The following is an 18616-nucleotide window of genomic DNA, read 5'->3' on the forward strand; positions in this document are numbered from 1 at the left end:
TTGTCCTTCCAACCCCTCCCCCCTCCACACATTAATCAACGTCAATACAAAAGAGAGAAAGGAACGAGAAACCGGGCTTCATCCTCGTCCTATCTCTGACCACCGTCTCGCTCAGCCTCGCTGCGTCGAAGCCTTTGTCCGGCGTCTTCCGTAGCAATTGCTTCGCCTCTACGGCCTCTGCGCCGGCTTCGTCGACCTCCACCTCCTCCTCCTCCACCGCCACCTCCACCGCCACCTCCACCGCCGCCTCCACTGCCGTTTTGGCCACCACCCTCTTCAAAGTCGTCGCGACCGCGCTTCGATCCTGCGAGGGTTGATATCCCGGCAATCTTCTGCTTTTCTGCCACCATCCGCTCGCGCATCCGCCGCTCACGCTCGGCCGCATACGGGTCCAGGCTGCCCTTTCCAGCCGCCGCCCCAGATGGCCCTGCAGCCCCTTTAGGACCATTGGGAGCCGCCTGCGAGCTGCTTCCAGGTCCTGCTCCTTGCCCGTTTCCATCTCTCGCTCTCTCTCGATCACGGTCGCGTCCGTGACTGCGGTCTCTGTCTCGATCTCGGTTCCGGTCACGCTCCCGGTCCCGTTCCCGGTCACGATCACGCCCACGGTCTCGTTCCCGTTCCCGTTCCCGCTCTCGCTCTCGATCCCGCTCTCGATCCCGATCGCGAGCTCTCTCCTTGTTACGGCTTCGATCATCATCCCGGTCGCGGTCGCGGTCTCGGTCTCGCTCCCGATCCCGATCCCAATCGCGGTCCCGATGCTCACGGTCGCGTTCTCGGTCCCTATCTCGCTCCCGCTCCCGATCGTGTTCGTCGTCCCTGTGCGATCGTCGCCGGTAATCATCCCGCTCTCTTTCCCGCTCTCTCTCCTTCTCGCGATCCCTGCGGCTTCGGTGTCCACGACTGCCAGGCCGTCTGAGATCGTCCCGTGGCGGCGACGCCGACCGCGATCGTCCTGTGCGCCCGTGTCCGTCGTCTAGTCGTGCAGGTGCTGGTGGCTCATCTGCCTTCTTGTCGCCTCCTCTGCGTCCACGCCGTCTTCTGCCTCGCTGACGGCCACGTCGCTGCGGTGCCGCTTCTTGCTGCACATCTGCTGCTGAAACTTCAGAGTAGTTCCGCTTGTGCTTGGCATCGTCTGTCTGGCCGTCTCGGCTGCGGCTTCGGCTGCGGCTGCTGCGAGATTCAGAACGGCCGCGGCCTCGTTCCCCATCCGCGCCCGGCTTTTCCTCGCTAACTTCATCCACCGCTGGCCGCTCTTTGTGGCTGCCATCTTCGCCTTGACCAACGTCTGCTTCTGCCTCCCGGTCTCTGTCCCGGTCTTGGCCATAGTCTCGGCTGTGGCTTCCACCACCGCTCTTGCTCGCATCCCGACTGCGCTCTCTATAACGGCCGTAGTCCCGCCGCTTCGAGCTGACCGAATTACTGCGGGACTCTCTCTGGCTCTTTTGCTCAACCGCTGGGCTGTTATTGCCCGAGCCGCCTGTGACCGCGTTGACCGTCCGGCTGCCGTCGTCAATATTATACCCACGTGCGCGCAGGTGAAGAGTACTAGTGTTAGGAAGCCCTTGACGCATCGCGCGAGGGCCTGACGGTGCATTCAAAGGAATGTCAGGGACGCTGGCTGCTGCTGCCGGCCCGTTACTGCCTTCAACGTGCGTTCGTATCTGCATCGGGCTGAACGGGAAGGCCTGTGGCCCAGAACCCGGTCCTCCGTCAGAGCGGTCGCCGTTTTGTAGACGACTACGATCACCAGACTCGAACACGGGGATTCGTGCACGCAAATCCACCGCCTCCGACTCCGAACCTTCGGCGGCTGGTTGAGAAGGCGCCTGACTTGTGCTGCGTTCCACCGGATCAGCATTGTTACCGGCTGCATCATGGTTGCCGTTGCTGCTGTCGTGGCCATCGTTGCTCGCTGGCATCGCGCTGTCGTCTTCGCCCGTCATGTTGTTGCCGGCTTCTTCGCCGTTCACCGCGTTGCCGCTACCGTCGCCATACATCGACTGCTGAGGTCCAAACCCTTGGCCCTGGACCGGAAAGTTCGCGTTCGGTCCATAGCCCATGTTGTTGACGAAGCCGCCACGGCCATATCCGTTGTAGAACCCCCGACCACGGCCGCGTCCGCGTCCGAACCCACGGAACTGATTGAACTGGTTCTGTTGGAAGTTACCTGGTTGATTGTATCCTGCTTGGAAACTTGTGTTATACGACCCAAAATCACCGGTGCCCATACCAGCAGCATTTTGATGATTGAAATTATCTTGGGCCATTTGCCATGACTGTTGCCCGTTCCAGTTATTGGACCCTGAGCCGCCAAACCCGCCATCCATCATGTTCATGTTGTTCAAGCCGTTCATGCCGTTCATGCCGTTTATGCCCATGCCTTGCGCCCCGAATCCGCCATTCATGTACATGCCCTGCATTGCGGGATCCATGCCCATGCCAGGCATGCCTAAAACAGTACCGTCTGTCAGATTTTGCTTTCCTAAAATAAAAATAAAATAAAAAACGTTGGGGTCATGCGTTTGTCCTCCGCGCAAACTTACCCATCATAGGAAAGCCGAAGCCGGCTGGCATCATCCCGTTTTGCATGGCCATCATCATCTGCATCTGGCTAAAGTCCCCAGTGAAGTTCGCATTCATGCCAGCAAAGTTTTCGGCTGTCGTGCTTCCATCAAAGCCTCCACCGCCATTCGCGTTGCTGCTGGTTGTGGCACTTTTTTCGCCCTGCGGCACGGACAGCTCGGTCGCCTCGGCCGTTTCAGCCACCTCTTGGCTGCTGGTGGCTGCTGCTGGGTCGGTGTTGGAGTCGGCTCCAACCACTCCATCGACCTGGGAAACGGCAGGTTCGACATCTGCAATCCCTTCCATAATTTCTGTTGCCTTAACAGCGTGACGATTATTACGGCATGTTAGCAAAGAACGCAAAGAACGCAAGGAACAGCCTTTCGGCTCGGATGGGTACGCCGTAGGTGCCAAAGCATCACACAAAGAATGAGGATTACGAACAATCTTGTCAGCTGCCCCAGAACTGCTGGCGTTGTCGTGCTTAATCGAGGCATCCTCTGTTGGCTCCGCAACGACCACCTCCTGCATCTGAGAGTTTTCCGCTTGAACGGCGTTATCAACTATATTTGAGGATGCCTCCACCTCCTGAGACTCCCCAGCCAAGACTGCAGCCACCCCCACCGTCCCAGAAGACTGTGTGCTTTCCTTGGCCTCCACAGGCACGGCCGTCGCCGGTGGCGTGTCTTTCGATTGCTTGGCGCGGCTCGTTTCCCGCTTCCTGAGCTCGGTCTTGATAAAGACACGAATCGTCGACCGCATCACCTTATTCGGGTTGCAGTCCGCTGCGGAAAGCGGCGTGTGCTCGCAGACAGGACAAGTCGACGGCAGAGTGTCATGGCCTATACGCCAGGTTAGCTACCATTGTACTGCTTTCGCATATCGCGTATCGCGTCTACTTACAGGTCTCGTCGATCAGCTGTTCACAGCATGGGAGCTTGTACGCATTCACGGCCAGTTTGCTGCAAATGGCGCATCGCAATTTCGTGGGAATGTCGTCCTCCGTCAGGGAGCTGCAAAGCACGCGTGGTCAATGAGTGCGATGTGAACTGAAGAATGTCGTCACGTACCTGACAAGCTCCGCCTCCGCGGGAGACAGAGGTTTGGTCGCCATCGCCAACCCGGCGGCGCGAGGATGGAAATAGGAAAGGTTTAAATGATAGGGATGCCCATCAGATGATGGTAGACACGCTGACGAGACAGGAATCACGGCTGCACGTCTCTCGGTGGCTCGGAGATTGCAGACAGAGTACCTGTGCGGACCCTCCAATCAGACTCGGCCAAAGCAAAGTGAGAAAGGCCGGTAGGAAGAAGCCGAATGGTCGGGAACAATAACGAGAACGCGTCGTTTGTCGTGTTCTGCAGAGGGGGAAAGATCCTGCCTACTGGTAACGGCGACGGCTGAAAAGTTGTTGAGCGATTATCCGGTCCGTGCACGGGTTCCTAATCCGGGGAGACTCGGACTCACGTGACTGTGCTTTGCTAGTGTTTTCGCCTGTTAGTCGCGGACCTTGCAAGAATGGTTTTATTTCACGTGGGGCTCAATTCAAATATGGAATGATTTCTCCGCTCCTGCTACGAACGAGAAATGGCACGAGACATCTCAGGCAATGCAGACTTTAGCTTGTCCGAAAATCAGAGAAGACACTCAATACAGTTGACATTTTGTCTACCTGGTATCCAGTACCCCACCGGTCCTCTCATCCCTGATTCGACAGGGGGGAGACTTTCATTCAAAGCCCGTTTGATGATATAGATTTTCTATTTTCTCCATCTAGCTTCCCGTTTCCAGCTTCCGTAGCGTTTATTGCTCGGTCTGGAAGTAGTTCAGGAGGATAGACCGCTCCTGCGACTCCTCACCCCAGTCCTTGACGACGACGCAAGAGCAGTTGACGACCTTGCGGGCGTTACCCTCGCGGTCGAGAACGCCTGACACAAACATGTTAGTCGCTGCTGAGTAGGAGATCAGGCTGGGTAAGATATGGTATAGAAACGTACAGAGACCAGCCCACTCGCCGAGCTGCTTGCCGTCGGGGACCTTGATCAAGGGGATCTTGTGCTCGGAGCACAGAGCGATGACGAGCTTCTTATACGCGTCCTCCTCGCAAGCCTCGTTCAGGACACACATGTGTGCCTGGCGGCGGTCGAGCGCCTTCGAGGCCTCACGAAGACCACGGGCAAGGCCATCGTGGATGAGGGCCAGGCGAAGAACACCCTTGAGGGCGTCCAGGACCGACATCTGGCCCTTGGAGGCGGCGTCCGCGGACACCTCAACCTCCTCCTGAACTTCGGGCTGGTTATCTTCTACGTCCGACTATGAGTTCCACAAGTCAGCAAGCCTGTTTCCCGACGTTGTCTCGTTCGATTGCTTCGTCCCCTCGCCCCAGTGGTTCGCCGCATGCGCCGCAAGCTTCCCCCCTCTATTTCAATGTCCATTCTGCGCGGCCGAACCACTGGGGGTCGAGATTGAGAGGAAAGCGGCAAATTCGGAGTCTCACCATTTTGCTGTTATTTTGTCAAAAAGCTGTCGGGGCGATCCTCGAAGAGTTGTAGATTTATAGATTGATAGAGATGGGATTCATGAAGGTGTGGTTTTTCACAAAAAAAAGTGGTGGATCTCTTAGTAGTGAACATTTTGTGTGAGCCACTTTTTGCGGGTTGTCGCTGACATAATATAATAATTCACCAATTACAACCCACTTAGGTTAGGGTCCACACGACATTTTGTGTGTGCGGCGCATGGGGCAAGTTTTATCCGGTAGGTTTCCTCGCACGAGAAAAAAACGCCGGTAATAAAATTGGGTGTAGGAAAAAGTAAGAACTAAGCTTCATTTCCTTCACGCACCCAACCGGCACCATCGCATCATCAATTCAGGTAGGTTTCATCCTCCACACAACATGGTCTATTAGGCTGTGCCCGACGTGGGAAAAGAAATAAGGGGGGAGTGACAATCTTTCCGCCGTGAGCGCATAAAAGCAATCATGAAGGAAACGACAAGCGTCTCGACGCGGAGGCCGGAGACAGCAATCAATTTTGTTCCCTGAACGGCTTTGATACGCTGCTCTCCTTCAGCACTGAGCAGGCAGAACCCTTCTTTCTTTTCCATCGAAGGGCACTCTCCATGCTCTTGAGCCTCGAGACTAACTGGATTGAAAAGATCATCATCCTGAACCACTAGCCAAAATGGTTCGCACATCTGTCCTCCACGATGCTCTTAAGAGCATCAACAACGCCGAGAAGGCCGGCAAGCGCCAGGTCTTGATCCGCCCGAGCTCCAAGGTCATCATCAAGTTCCTGAGCGTCATGCAGAAGCACGGTACGTTGATCCGGGTTCCCCTCGTCATGTTGTATGCCAATGCTCTCCAACGAAACGAACACTATGTTCGGCATGATAACTGGACGACGGTTTCAATACCCACGACACTAGTCTTTTAAGTTGCCGATAGATTGATTTGCGAGGGCTTACACGTTTCTCGGAGCTGTTATTGGCATATTTACATGACGTCTATACGTTTAACCCTACGCTACATACATACTGACATTTCATTGTCTAGGCTACATTGGCGAATTCGAGGAGGTCGACGACCACCGGTCTGGCAAGATCGTCGTCCAGCTGAACGGCCGCCTGAACAAGACCGCTGTCATCTCCCCCCGCTACAACGTGCGCCTGTCGGACCTGGAGAAGTGGGTCGTCAAGCTGCTGCCTGCCCGTCAGTTCGGTTACATCATCCTGACCACGTCTGCTGGTATTATGGACCACGAGGAGGCCCGGAGAAAGCACGTGTCCGGCAAGATCATTGGCTTCTTCTACTAGAGAAAGCAATGTGACCGGCGGGATGGGAAGGGATGGACTGCGGCATTCTCGGCGTTTGGGACTGGAAAAGGATGACCAAGACTACGAGACAATAAAGCAGATGGAAAAGGATGATGATTACTCCTCGCTGTTTTTTCGGGTGTCCTGCGCATGCAGCGCTACAATACCAATGAATTGTATTTCTTTGACAATCAAAAGTCTAAAGACTGGCGCAAGTCAATCCCAAGTAAGACATAAGCTACTCCGTACATTCTGATACAGGCGTTGTGAATGTGCTATGATGTGACTAGACGTGTGGAGACGTTCAACCTGGTGCCTTGGATTTTGGTACTGGTGCTTTGTTTCCGCCAGGCTTGATAGTCTGCTAGGATGGCCGGCATGAGTGGAAGTAGCAACGAGTAGAAACCACAAGAGATCTACAGACTTTAAAGCCGTATATTATTGATGGTAGGTTTCTGTCACTTATCTCCGTCCCCTAATACGGCGCCTCACGAAATTCCGACCCGGTATCATCTTTATACATATATCCAGCACCACCACCAGACTGGTCATATTCCCCAGCAGACCGCTGTTGCCCTGGCTGTCGCAGCGGAATAGGCCGCTGGACTGGCGCATTGTTACTTGCTTGTTGCTGCGGGTGCCCGCCTCCGCTTTCGTCGCCGAGATAGGAACCGGTAGCATAATTTTGAGCCGTACCAGGGCCATGATACAGCTGTGGCTGTGGAGGCCCATACTGTCCGGCATCTGCTGCGTTACTGGACCCTGGTGTCCCTTGTTCTGGCCGTGGTCGGCCCAGGTTTGCGGCCGTAGATATTGAGGGCGCTGCTGGTGCTGTTGCTGTTGCTGTTGCTGTTGCTGCTGTTGATAATATGGATTTGGGTTGTATGAGCCATGCGGTGGGAATTGCTGCACGGGCTCTTTCCCCATAGCCGCCCGCTGGTACCGCGTCCTCTTGGATCCCTTGGGCCCGATGTTGCCAACCACATTCCCCTTGTTGTCTACCCACATAGCCCTCAGCCCAGCCTCTTTGGTGCGTCGCGCGGCATGCGTTCCGTAAATGTCTCGCACGTAGCGGGAAAACTCAAGGTATGCGTCGGCGACCTTTTTAAAATGCAACACTTTCAGCTTGACTGGCTGATTGAGGTCGGCGGCAACCATAGGGCATTTTCCGTTGGCATCATATTCGGCGAGTGCCACGGCCGTTTGGCAAGCGTTGCGTATCTGTCGGCCGTTCAAGCGTTCAAATGGGTTGTCGTCCCAATACTGGCGTATAAAGCTGCCAATCTCTACGTCATCTGACTCGATAATGCGGTCTCTGGCGGCAAAGCGGGCGCGGACGAGCTCCAGGTTTAGAATGAATACCTGGTTGGTCTTCTGAAGATCGAGCTCAGGGTAATAAAGGCTGATGTGAATCCTAGAGGCGAAGGCCTCGTCAAAGTCGCCTACCCGGTTCGTCGTGAGGAATAGGATGCCAGAATAATACTCCAGCACACGTAGAAATACTATTGTGCCTGTTAGCAGTCACAATGATGATAAAAGTCAAGGCCAGGAACAACTTACCCGCAACAAAGCCGTTTCGTACGAAATCTTCCTTGGTTCTGTGCGCAAGGAAGACGTCTGCTTCGTCCAGCAGCAAGACGCATCCCCAGCGACTAGCCAAGGCAAAGTTCATATCTAGCGCCTTTTCCACATCCTTTGCAGTTGTACCCAGATCGCCTCCAACCCAAAAAACACAAATTAGCCAAGGCTATGGTCAGGCGTGGAAGGACGACTTACCGCAGGTAATCTGGAACAAAGGCTTATTGAACTTTTCCGCAACTCCCTCAGCTGTAGTTGTTTTGCCAACGCCAGGTGCTCCGTGAAGCAATATTATCAAGCCATTGCCCTTGCCCCGAACGATATCGGTGTAATTTCCTCTGTTACCTGCCAACTGCTTGTTGCGAAAGTGTTGGTCCACAAGGCCGAGGATGATGTCGGCGTGCCCATTTGGTAGGACCAGCCGATCGAATGTATTTGACGCTATGTCGTTATCGTGACAAGATTTATCCCCGTTTCCGAACTTGGACGGGAGTTTCTCGTTCAAATACATGAGGTCCAGTTGCGCTGATGGTGGTTGACGGCAATGTTAGCCAGGACACGAAAATTATGTTTGCAAAGGAGCCGTGAAGCCTTGAACACACCCCATTTGCGGTTTCGCAAAACAAATCCAAACACGCGATACGACATGATGGCCATATCTTCTTCTGTCAGGCCCTTACTCGGGTCCGTCTTGTCTATTGGCCGCGGGAAGATAGCCACAGATAGCAGTTCCATACCAGATTTAGCGAGCACGTACTTCATGTAGGCATGTTGTCTGCGCCAATCCACCAATAGGTCATCGGCGATATTTTCTACCTCGAGACGGGTGCGCTGTTGCGAGAACTCATCTTCAGGTGCTAACATGACGTCTCCGACAATTGACACGACCTTCGGTCGCCAATCTGACATGGCGTGATCGTCAACGGTGAAGGCGGCTTCGAAGTCGACAACGACCTGGCTTTCAACCTCACCCATCGCCGTAATCGTTGGTCCGGAATAGTACAGGGGATGGAATCCTGAAATTGGGGCGTTGGCGTGTCTGAGGAACGTCTCTCCCCGTCTCACAAGATCAGACCAGATATTTTTTTTGGTCCGCCGGCAGTGTAGCCTCGCCTTCACTTCCTGGACTAAGCTCGCCTATTGTAGCCGCCTGGATCCGAGATTTATGAAAACGAATGGGGTATACTTCGAGAGAGGTCACGTCTTTCTCGCCTTCAAAATAGTCGATATACCTCCATTTTCTGACAGGGCCTAGGAACTTTCCGTCAAAATCCACATAAACGGACGACAGCATGATGGCGCTATCTTCTCTATCCCACGATGGCAAGTGCAATTTATTTTGCAAATAATGGGGGGGCTTGTATGCTGGCATGCGTACATATAGAACGCGATATGCCTGCTTGCCGTTGTTACCAATGACAAGGCTGCCTGGCTCGAAGAGATACCAGATATCAGAGAACGTGACGTGTTGACAGTCGGCGCTTTTGAGATAGCTAATTTTCTGAGCAATATCCGTATCCATAAATTCAATGAGTACTTCCAAGTGGCGGAGTGCAGCGAATGAAGTGGCGCTGTCTTCTAGGTCCATCATCATCATCTCATCTCTGTCCCGTTCATCGACATCATCGCTCTCGGTCGATGGCGGCTTTTTGGCGTTGTCCTTGTTGCCGTCACTTGTCTCATTGTGTGCAATAGAAGCTTCAGTTGCACCACCCTCTTCTGCTCTACGAGCACAAGAAAGGGTCTTGGCTTGTCTGCCGAACTTGGACTGCAGCATACGGTGCCAAGCTCGCAATGGTTCATCAAGGTAGACGAGAATCCTATACGGGCGGAGCAGAATGGTATCGTATTGGATCGCTTCTGAACCAGGATAAAGCATGTCTATGATACCGGCAAGCTGCTTTGAGTGGAAGCGGATGCGTTCTGGCAGGGGCGCCTTTCCTGGAATTGAGGAGTCCTTGGTCTGCAACGCCCTCAGAACCTGGCTGTTGGCCGTCTTCTTCGCGGGCGGCACGAAGGGCGGCTCCATGGCCAGAATTGGCTCTCCTTCCAGGACGTCGATAGCAAACGAGTTGCTGTCGGTTTTCATGCACAGCGTACTGAAGTATTTCCAAATGACCCGATAAAAGCCGGGTTTGGCTGGCGGCAAGCCGGCATCTCCCTCCGTCCGAAACGTGTCGTCCTCTTCAACCTGGGGCCCGTCGTCTTTAAGAGTGTCTTTGTCGTCCTTTTTGCCTTCTGTATGCGGCTTTCTGCCATTATTGCGCAAAATTATCCCCATTTCGCGCAACTCGATTTGCTGTCTGGTTTCAGCATAAATGCGGCCCATACGCGAGGTACAGTCCTCTGCTTAATCGCCTATTTTGACAATATCGCTTTCGAGGCCGTCTCTCAGCCGCATTTCTAGCATTCTGTCATCGAGCCCGTGATCCTGGGTTCCATCCTTGCCCTTGCTGGAAACTAGCTCTGCCCTGTCGTGGCCGTCTTCATGCCCCTCTCCGTCGCTATCCTTTTGGATGGCAACCGGAAGCTCTGCTGGGTCAACCAAGCCCACTTCTGCACCTTTATGAATGGCATCTGACACAGAAAGCTCTGCGTCAATAGTGGTTCGTTCGATTCCAGGCTGTACAGCCGTGCCGGCCAAATTTTTGTCTGCCATTCTAGTGCTATCGTGACTTTGGACGAGACAAAACTGTGGTTGTAGTAAACAACGCCAATAGTTGGTGCCGAACCGAGTTCAACCTGCAGAAGAAGGGAAACGTGGGTTATCTAAAGACTGGAGTCGGCTTGCAATATGTACTAAGATGAATATGAGAGCTTGGGCAGGTTATATAGGAGAGCTTTCAGGCGACACACTTCAGACGTCGCTCTATCGCACCAGTAAGAATCGAGCTTTAGACGCTTCGTCTTGTGCAGATGAATTCTCGTGCAAATGCAGAGCCTCCTATTTGGCACATTCGGTCAACGGACATGATTATTGGGTTGCCATTGTAAGCTGAATGAACTGCAGGCCCTATTGGACACAACGTGCCGTCTTTGTTCGACCAGACAGGCCGCTTGGGGGAGGCCGTCGAGTCCGTCGCCAATAAGAGGTGAACATCGCTATCTCTAGAACTACCCGGGCGTTTATGCTCTGTTGCCAACGTAGGATTGCTTACAAGGGTGCACCCTCGGAGCTCTGCAGGTGATACATCTTGAGACGAGCCTTCGCCCCCATGCAGCATTCTCTCACGGAAAGGTGTGCAACCTGCTCAAGATGGCCGTCAGCAAACTAACCGAGGAAGAGGGCTTGAAACCCCGACTTCGAAACTATCAATCCGATGCATATTATGCGTTTTGTGTAGAAAGGCACTTGTAGTATCAAAGTATATATAGCTTACACTTCTGCCTGCACTTTGAAGCGACGTTGACGTAGCCTAGACCGCAGTCGAAGTCCAGTGATCCAGCCAGATGTCTGAAAAGAATGACCCTCTTGATTTAGCCTTGCCAGATCATTCTCTGGTCATCGACTTCGCCCGCAATAGCCTCCCAAAGTATCATGCTCGGTTTGAGAGCCTCTCGCAATGCAATGGCCAATAGTCACAAGCCCCTGATTTCGCTGCACAACCAGGAGCTTCCGTTGCAGCCACTGCCGCAACTACCGGAGATGGACAGCCAGTTGCTCAGTGCACTGCCGTCGGTGCGATGGAGTTCTGGAAAATGATATTTGTGCCAGCCATGACGGTGTTCAAGACCATGCCTAATGTTACAAATCCGGAGCGCAATCAGCAATACGACATTCGAGAGGCCGAAAAATGGGAGACGGTATACGAAAAGCTTGTGGCTGCTCGTGACCATTACGTTGACAAGACTGGAGTCAGAGGTCACCTTCAGCAGACTTGGCGATGGCTCGCAGATAACGTGATTGAAGTCGTGAGTGTGGCTGTTGCGGTTTCGCCCAAGCCAGATATCGCTACTCCAGTCTTCGCTGCCGTGAATATCATCATCGAGGCGGTGAAAACCGGAGCGGAGAGGCGTAAAGAGGTGTTACAGGGACTAGAAGGACTAGAGGACATATTTTCCGATGTCGAGTTGTTTCTCGCGACTTTTGAGGGGGAGCAAGACATTACAAACAAAGCCATCGTCCTGATAGCCCATGTTCTCGTCGCCGTGGAAAGGGGTATTGGCTTCTTTACGAAGCACAGTTGTACGTGGTCAATTCATTCGTCGTCTATCCTACTATCTTGTGGTAATTTATTAGTTCTCACGAAAGCTGGCAGTTGTCCGGGGGATTCAAGCGATCACACAAGGCAAGAATTACGAGGGACTTCTGCGACAAAGCCTCCAGGACATCACGGGGGACGGTAAAAGTCTCATGGTGCAGGCGGTTAAGTTTCATCTCCGGAACTTCCAGCAATGTATGCAGTTTTACGTATTGTTATCCCTCTGTCTGGTCAATCATACTGACATATTCGATAGTCTCACTTCAGACACAGAATATCCAACAGCTTATCTTGATTGGACAGGAGGATCTAGCTGTCCAGGTCGTCCAGATCAGAGACGATCTGACCGATGTAAACGGGAGCCTACGTTGCGTGCTTGATTTACTTGGGGACAAGCACAGGAAATAAAGAGGCATGTCGTGTTTCGATTTCTCCCTTCATCGGCTGCTAATGCTAACACGAAACGCAGATGCACAAGTGGTGACCTTGGAAAGACGCAACGCGGAACTGGAAATGCAAAACACGATGCTCCGTAGTGTCTCGCCAGCCGTGCAGCAGTCAGCATGGGCTCCCCCTCCGTGTCTGTTCTCCACCGACCAGCAGACTCTATGGGAGCAGCTCGACATTGACGACCTCGACACAGCTGATATGGATCACATCGAGTCACGGGGTCCGTTTCTCAGCAGTTCTGACCGCTCCCAGACGGAGCAGTTGGAGATGCATCACACGTTCCAAGACTGGGTCGTCGCAGCGCATTCTACGAAGCTGCTCGTGCACGGAAATCTTGTCCACAGTCCCATGCATACTTCAGCTCTGTCTCTCTTCTGCAGCACAATCGTTCAGGCGTTCCGCTACCGCAAACACTTTCTGTGTATCGTCTGGTTCTGTGGTCTGCATCAGGGCGGAGGTAAACTGTCGGACTGGAACGACAACTCCTCGAATGACTCGCATATGTCTGACTGGGGCGCGGACTCGGACTTCTGCTCAGACTCGGACGACAACGAGGATTTCGGATGCCTGACCCAGTACGGCCCCGGAACACGCACACAGACACTAATAAAGATGATGCGCAGCCTTATAGCGCAGTTGCTGTGCGACTATCAATTCGAAGTCGGCATCGACCTGCTGCCACCCGGTCTCGCCCCCGAGCAGATACATGGAGCCAGCCTCGACCAGCTGCGGGCCCTCTTTGCGTGGTTGGTGCGAATGCTACCGGCGGACATCACGCTGTTCTGCGTCATTGATGGCATCAGCTTCTACGAGCGGGATGAGTACGAGGAACCGCTTCTCGAGCTGCTGGGGGACATCCTGGGTCTGACTGCAGAGAAGGACCTAAATGCGGTGTTAAAAGTGCTGGTGACAAGCCCGTGGCCGACAGCGGTCGTGCGTATGGGCTTTGAGGAGGAGGAAGGGGAGGGCAAGAAGGATGGCGGTGAAACAGAAAGCCTTATACTGCCTCTCGATACAATTTCTGGAGCTCAAGTGTCCTACAAGTTGGAAAGGCTAAGAAGGGAGCTAGACGGGGTCACAGAAGACGGCGTTGAAAAGAAGGCAATGTTTTAGACCGTCTTCTCGACAACTGCAGTAAGGGTTCATTGCATTCTGAAAGCGGTATGTTGCTCTTTTACTTGAGGATGACTGGACATATTGGCATCGAAGGTACAAATAATATGCTTAGTCATCACGAATATCAACTATTGCCCACAATGGCATCACTCGGTAGCCCCTGATTGGCTGGCCTGGAGAGCTGTGTCCGTTGCATGTGAGAGGCCCACAATGCACTACAAAGTACCCCGTAGCGTGTATTGCGTTAATCCTTGCGCTTCTGGGCAAGAAGCAATGAACGCGCGGGTCAAACGTCCAATAATCTCAGCCTGTCTGTTTTAAGAGTTGCGCCGAGTCCTGTTATTTTCGCCGAGGCACAAGGGGTCGCACACTGCGGTCTCATTGTTGCATTACATTGCATTGCGTGGCTCTACACTCTCGAGAGGACTGACAGCTTGTCGGTAGATTGCAGCGATAAAGCTTATTACTGTGTCTCCTGGTCTTTTCGATGCTAAGATAGCATAGTGCCTCTTCATCCCCTTTTTGCAGTCTCGCGAAATCAACGACCATCTGGACCCCCCCCTCTCCCCCCCTCTCTCCCTTTTGTCGACGACACAATGCGACCACGTCAGTATATTTTTCTCTTCGGCACGGTGATCGTGCTGATCTGCTTCTACACGGTTCTGCGACTGGAAGCACCATCGCTGCCACTGTCGGCTGTGAATGGGGGCACCTCCTCAGCAAAGGCCGGCGGCGATGACGCAAACAAGAAGTCGGCGCCGCCGCCGTTGCCCAAGGCTCCCGACCCCCTGCCGCCGGCGGACAGTCCCAAGACGGCGGCGGCAGGTTCGCACCCGATGTGGACGCTGATCAACAAGGCCGAGAAGGAGATGGAGGAGCTCAAAGGGCGTCAGTCCAAGACGCTGGCGGAAGCTGTGACCGAGTATCGGCGACGGTACGGGATCGCGCCGCCGCCGCACTTTGACAAGTGGTTTGCGTTTGCGCAGAAGAACAACGTGCAGCTGGTGGACGAGTTCGACACGATCCAGGAGCTGCTGACGCCGTTCTGGGGGCTGAAGCCGGCAACGACGCGGGCACGAGCCAAGGAGGCGCTGGGCTACACGAACAACCTCGTGGGCGTGGCGATTCGTGGCGGCCGGGTGACCAACATCCAGGGCGGTGGCGACTGGCAGCGGGAGGCGCTGCAGGGGATGCTGAAGCCCTTTCTCGAGCACCTGCCGGACATGGACCTCTGCTTCAACACGCACGACGAGCCGCGCGTAGTGGTGCCGCACGAAGACATGGCGCGGCTGGTGGCAATGGCCAAGCAGAAGACGATGCCGGCGGCAGCAGCGGCAGCCGACAGCCCGGGGACGCTGCGCAACAGCTTCTCGACGCGGATGCCCGGGCTCAACGATGGCTCCCGCTTCGAGGACACGCCGCTGACGCGCTTCAACGTGTTTGCCCACCAGGCCACCTGGACGCACTCGCGCATGTCGTGTCCGCCCGAGAGCCCGGCGCGCGCGCTCGAGGAGGACGACCGGCGCGACGACGTGGCGCGCTATGGTCTGGGCGAGCTCGGCTTCGTCTACAACACGACCGCGCTCTCGGACGTCTGCTACACGCCGTCGCTGAGCGAGACGTTTGGCTTCTTCGACCGGCCCAATGCCTACAGCGTCGTGCACGACCTTTTCCCCATCTTCTCGCAGTCTAAGGTCTCGTCGTACGCTGACATCCTCTACCCGTCGCCCTGGTACTGGTACGCCAAGGTGTCGTATGACGAGTCGCGCGACCGGCCCTGGGCCCAGAAGGCCGACCAGCTGTACTGGCGCGGCTCGACCACCGGCGGCTTCAGCCGCAACGGCGGCTGGCGCCGCCAGCACCGCCAACGCTTCGTCCAGAAGATCAACGCCGCCGACCAGGCCCTCATCATGGTCAATGCTGCCGGCGAGGCCGGTGCGGTCGGCGAGGCCGGCGCCCAGCAGTGGGTGGCCAGGCAGGTGGCCCGCAGCGACTTCAAGGAGCTCTTCAACGTGTACTTTTCGCACGTCGGCCAGTGCGATGACGGCGATTGCGAGGCCCAGCGCCAGTTCTTCAAAATCCAGGACCGTGTCGACCAGCAGGACGCCTGGCAGTACAAACACCTCGTCGACCTCGACGGCAATGCCTTCTCAGGCCGCTTCTACGCCTTTCTGCAGAGCCTCAGCCTCGTCTATAAGCTGGCCGTCTTCCGGGAGTGGCACTATGAGTGGCTCAAGCCCTGGGTTCATTACGTCCCGCTGAGCCTGCGTGGTGACGACTGGCTCGAGGCCGTCCGCTTCTTCAGTGACGGCGCCCTCGGCAAGAAGGAGGCTGAGCGGCTGGCCCTGCAGGGCCGAGACTGGGCCAACAAGGTCGTGCGCAACGTCGACCTTGAGGCCTGGTTCTTCCGCCTGCTCCTAGAGTATGTGCCTGTCTCGGTCTCTCGTCTCTCCATACTACAACCTGCATTTTGCTGACTAATCTCACAGGTATGGTCGCGTCATCGACGACGACCGGGAAACCATTGGCTTTTCTGTCTGATCAATAATCTAAGGGCGGTCTTTTTGCTTATTCTTTTTTCATATAAAGTCTTGGCTGTCTTTGGTCCATGCCGGGAGACTTCTGGTGGTAATTTCAACGGGCTCTTATTCTAGGCAAGGTAAGACAAAAAAGGGCTGCAAGGCTGGTTGGGTCGTGAGTATTAGTCGTTGCATACGGATAGGCGTTTAGGTCCTTGTTTTCGGTTCTTTTCACCCTTTCTTCTTTCCAGTTCGTCACACTCTCCGTGTTCTATTCACGGACCCTGTCCCTTTCTGCTCTTCTGTCAGCGCTTCTTGTAACCCTACTCTTCGTTTATGTTTGTAATGCTGCTTGCCTAATGGACGGCAAATATAGACGCCTGATACGACTGCTGGTACCCTTTGTTCACCGATACATTTTATCCAACCAAAATGCTTGAAATCTGTTGCATCCCCCCTTCGGCACTCGACGACACTTTGGTTTGTAGTACATTTCCCTGTAAAAATTACTAGTAAAAACAGATATCCGCTCCCCGTATCTTTTCGCTGCCCATCAGCCCGTTCAGTCCTCCTCCTCGCCCTCGGCATCGTCCTCGTCTTCCACAACGTGGCCGCGGCTCTTCCCGTTGGTCCTTCCCGGGGTCACGCTTCCGTTGCGGTCGTCGTCATCGTCGTCATCATCGTCGTCGTGATGCTGATACCGCCGATGTCCACCGTCGTCTTCCTCTCCCTCGGCATCCTCCTCGGCCTCGTGGAAGTGCAGCGGGTCCGCCCGAATACGAGCAATGTGCTGCAGCATGTCCTCGGGCGGCTCGTGCACGCTGACCTGCAGGCGGTCCATGGGATGTCCGCCGACCTCGTCGTCGCGCATCATCGGCTTGCCGCGCTGGCTGCGCACGACCGTCCGCTGCATGACCGGATAGTATAGGGCTGCACCCGGTCCGCCGGTCACCCGTCCGCCCAGGTCGGGCGCAGAGACGAGCGCGTTGTCCGCAAACGCCAGCAGGATCTCCTCCGAGTATTTGGTCGTGTGGCTCAGCTCCTTCTCCTCGGCCGATTCATACGCTCGCACGCGACTGAAGCTGAACCGGTCCCCGTCGCCTTCGCCACTGGCGCTGTCAAACACGCCGCGGAAGCTCTCGCCGGCCGTTGCCGTGTCCGGCAGAAAAAAGTCGTACTGCATGCGGTTCTGCGGCCGCGGATTGCGCTGCGGGTCGCGCTCCCAGACCTTGAGCGCGGCCTCAAAGGCAGCCCGCTCCTCGTCCGACTGCTCGATCGGCTTGAAGATGCCCGAGAGCAGGCGCGTGTCATAGACGCCCGTCCCCGCCGTCACCGGGTTGTTGCTGAACTTGAGCGTCACGTACGCTCCGCTGTCCGGGAAGGCGCCCAGATCGGGCAGCAGCGGATAGGCGCCGACCAGCCGCAGATTCTTCTTGGTCGGGTGGCGCACGCGCGAGTAGCGGTCGCGGGCTGCCATCTGGGCCGCCTCAAAGCTCTTCTCGATCTTGCGCTTGACGTAGGCCGGCGTGCCCGAGTCCGGCTCCGGCGACCGCCGCTTCTCGGCCCGCTTAGGACCGTTGCCAGCGCTGGCCCGTAGCGGACTTGCAGCAGCCTTGGCACCGCCCGCAGAGATGTATTCGGTGCGCCGTAGAAACGATACCGACGCCTCGGTGGTGCGTGGCTTGCCCAACGAAGACAGAGGCTTCAGGAGGGCGCGGTCGTGGGGATGAATCGGTGGTGGATGCGGCAACGCTTGTATGGCTATTGGTGCTGTCAGCCTCCCGGCACATCTTCAGACTGTCCTACGCGAGGATGCTCGCGGCTGCTCGTCCCATGCTACACGTACAGCTCTCATCACCGTCAAAAACGCCCGGCATTCCCGTCAGGTCAAGCGGCATGCCCAGCTCGGCATCGGCCTCGATGTTCAGAGGCTGCTCTCGCGCTAGGCGTGATGCAAATCCCGGCGTCGTATAATGGCTGCTTCCCAGTCCTGTGTTCGGGATATCGAGCAGTTTCGGCGGATTCGGTGGTGGCGGCAGCGTGTTGGAGAATCTGATGCGCGCGATGAAGTCCTGGTGAACCATCCTCTCGCCGGTGCCGCCGCCACGAGACGCGGACGACGACATGGTGCCTGGTCGAGGCTTTTGGGGAGAATTGGAAGAAAATGGCTCGGTTCTAGCGGCCCATTCCCGTCTTGCAGTGCTGCGCAGATGATTTCGAAAGTAGTGAGTTATTGCTTGTTCGTCAGTCGCGGCTCAGAAATCGTGTTGCTTACTAGATTGGCCTTACTAGGGAGAAAGCAGCAATTAGCAAAAATTGCCGTCTGGGCGGTGAAGGCTGCGAACAGAATAGGGGACTCCAGGGCGGACTCAGC

At 55.3% G+C, this 18616-nt stretch overlaps 7 protein-coding genes across 7 annotated transcripts; 3 read left to right on the forward strand and 4 right to left on the reverse strand.

Annotated features, from left to right (window-relative positions):
• Positions 1–89: 89 nt before the first annotated feature.
• Positions 90–3676, reverse strand: CMQ_4370 (uncharacterized protein; the record flags this gene model as incomplete). Its single annotated transcript, XM_014312526.1, has 5 exons — positions 90–2449; positions 2544–2880; positions 3007–3404; positions 3466–3575; positions 3633–3676. 5 exons carry the CDS (start codon positions 3674–3676, stop codon positions 90–92), a joined length of 3249 nt encoding a protein of 1082 aa, XP_014168001.1.
• Positions 3677–4366: 690 nt separating this feature from the next.
• CMQ_4480 (40S ribosomal protein s12) lies at positions 4367–5063 on the reverse strand (the record flags this gene model as incomplete). The annotated part of the gene is made up of 3 exons (XM_014312636.1): positions 4367–4491; positions 4561–4876; positions 5061–5063. The coding sequence occupies 3 exons, from the start codon at positions 5061–5063 to the stop codon at positions 4367–4369; spliced, it is 444 nt and encodes a 147-aa protein (XP_014168111.1).
• A 683-nt stretch (positions 5064–5746) lies between these two features.
• On the forward strand, positions 5747–6377 carry CMQ_4812 (40S ribosomal protein s22; the record flags this gene model as incomplete). Its single annotated transcript, XM_014312968.1, has 2 exons — positions 5747–5879; positions 6118–6377. The coding sequence occupies 2 exons, from the start codon at positions 5747–5749 to the stop codon at positions 6375–6377; spliced, it is 393 nt and encodes a 130-aa protein (XP_014168443.1).
• Positions 6378–6839: 462 nt separating this feature from the next.
• Positions 6840–10614, reverse strand: CMQ_4502 (aaa family ATPase; the record flags this gene model as incomplete). The annotated part of the gene is made up of 6 exons (XM_014312658.1): positions 6840–7879; positions 7938–8093; positions 8154–8480; positions 8558–8971; positions 9369–10254; positions 10324–10614. 6 exons carry the CDS (start codon positions 10612–10614, stop codon positions 6840–6842), a joined length of 3114 nt encoding a protein of 1037 aa, XP_014168133.1.
• Positions 10615–11639: 1025 nt separating this feature from the next.
• Positions 11640–13720, forward strand: CMQ_4801 (uncharacterized protein; the record flags this gene model as incomplete). Its single annotated transcript, XM_014312957.1, has 2 exons — positions 11640–12141; positions 12627–13720. The coding sequence occupies 2 exons, from the start codon at positions 11640–11642 to the stop codon at positions 13718–13720; spliced, it is 1596 nt and encodes a 531-aa protein (XP_014168432.1).
• A 599-nt stretch (positions 13721–14319) lies between these two features.
• Positions 14320–16264, forward strand: CMQ_4368 (capsule associated protein; the record flags this gene model as incomplete). Its single annotated transcript, XM_014312524.1, has 2 exons — positions 14320–16145; positions 16213–16264. The coding sequence occupies 2 exons, from the start codon at positions 14320–14322 to the stop codon at positions 16262–16264; spliced, it is 1878 nt and encodes a 625-aa protein (XP_014167999.1).
• Positions 16265–16804: 540 nt separating this feature from the next.
• Positions 16805–18368, reverse strand: CMQ_4635 (RNA polymerase ii-associated, paf1; the record flags this gene model as incomplete). The annotated part of the gene is made up of 2 exons (XM_014312791.1): positions 16805–18003; positions 18089–18368. 2 exons carry the CDS (start codon positions 18366–18368, stop codon positions 16805–16807), a joined length of 1479 nt encoding a protein of 492 aa, XP_014168266.1.
• Positions 18369–18616: the final 248 nt, after the last annotated feature.

This window comes from Grosmannia clavigera (genome assembly GCF_000143105.1).
Source record: "Grosmannia clavigera kw1407 unplaced genomic scaffold GCSC_97, whole genome shotgun sequence".
In the NCBI taxonomy this organism is placed as follows: Eukaryota; Fungi; Ascomycota; class Sordariomycetes; order Ophiostomatales; family Ophiostomataceae; genus Leptographium; species Leptographium clavigerum.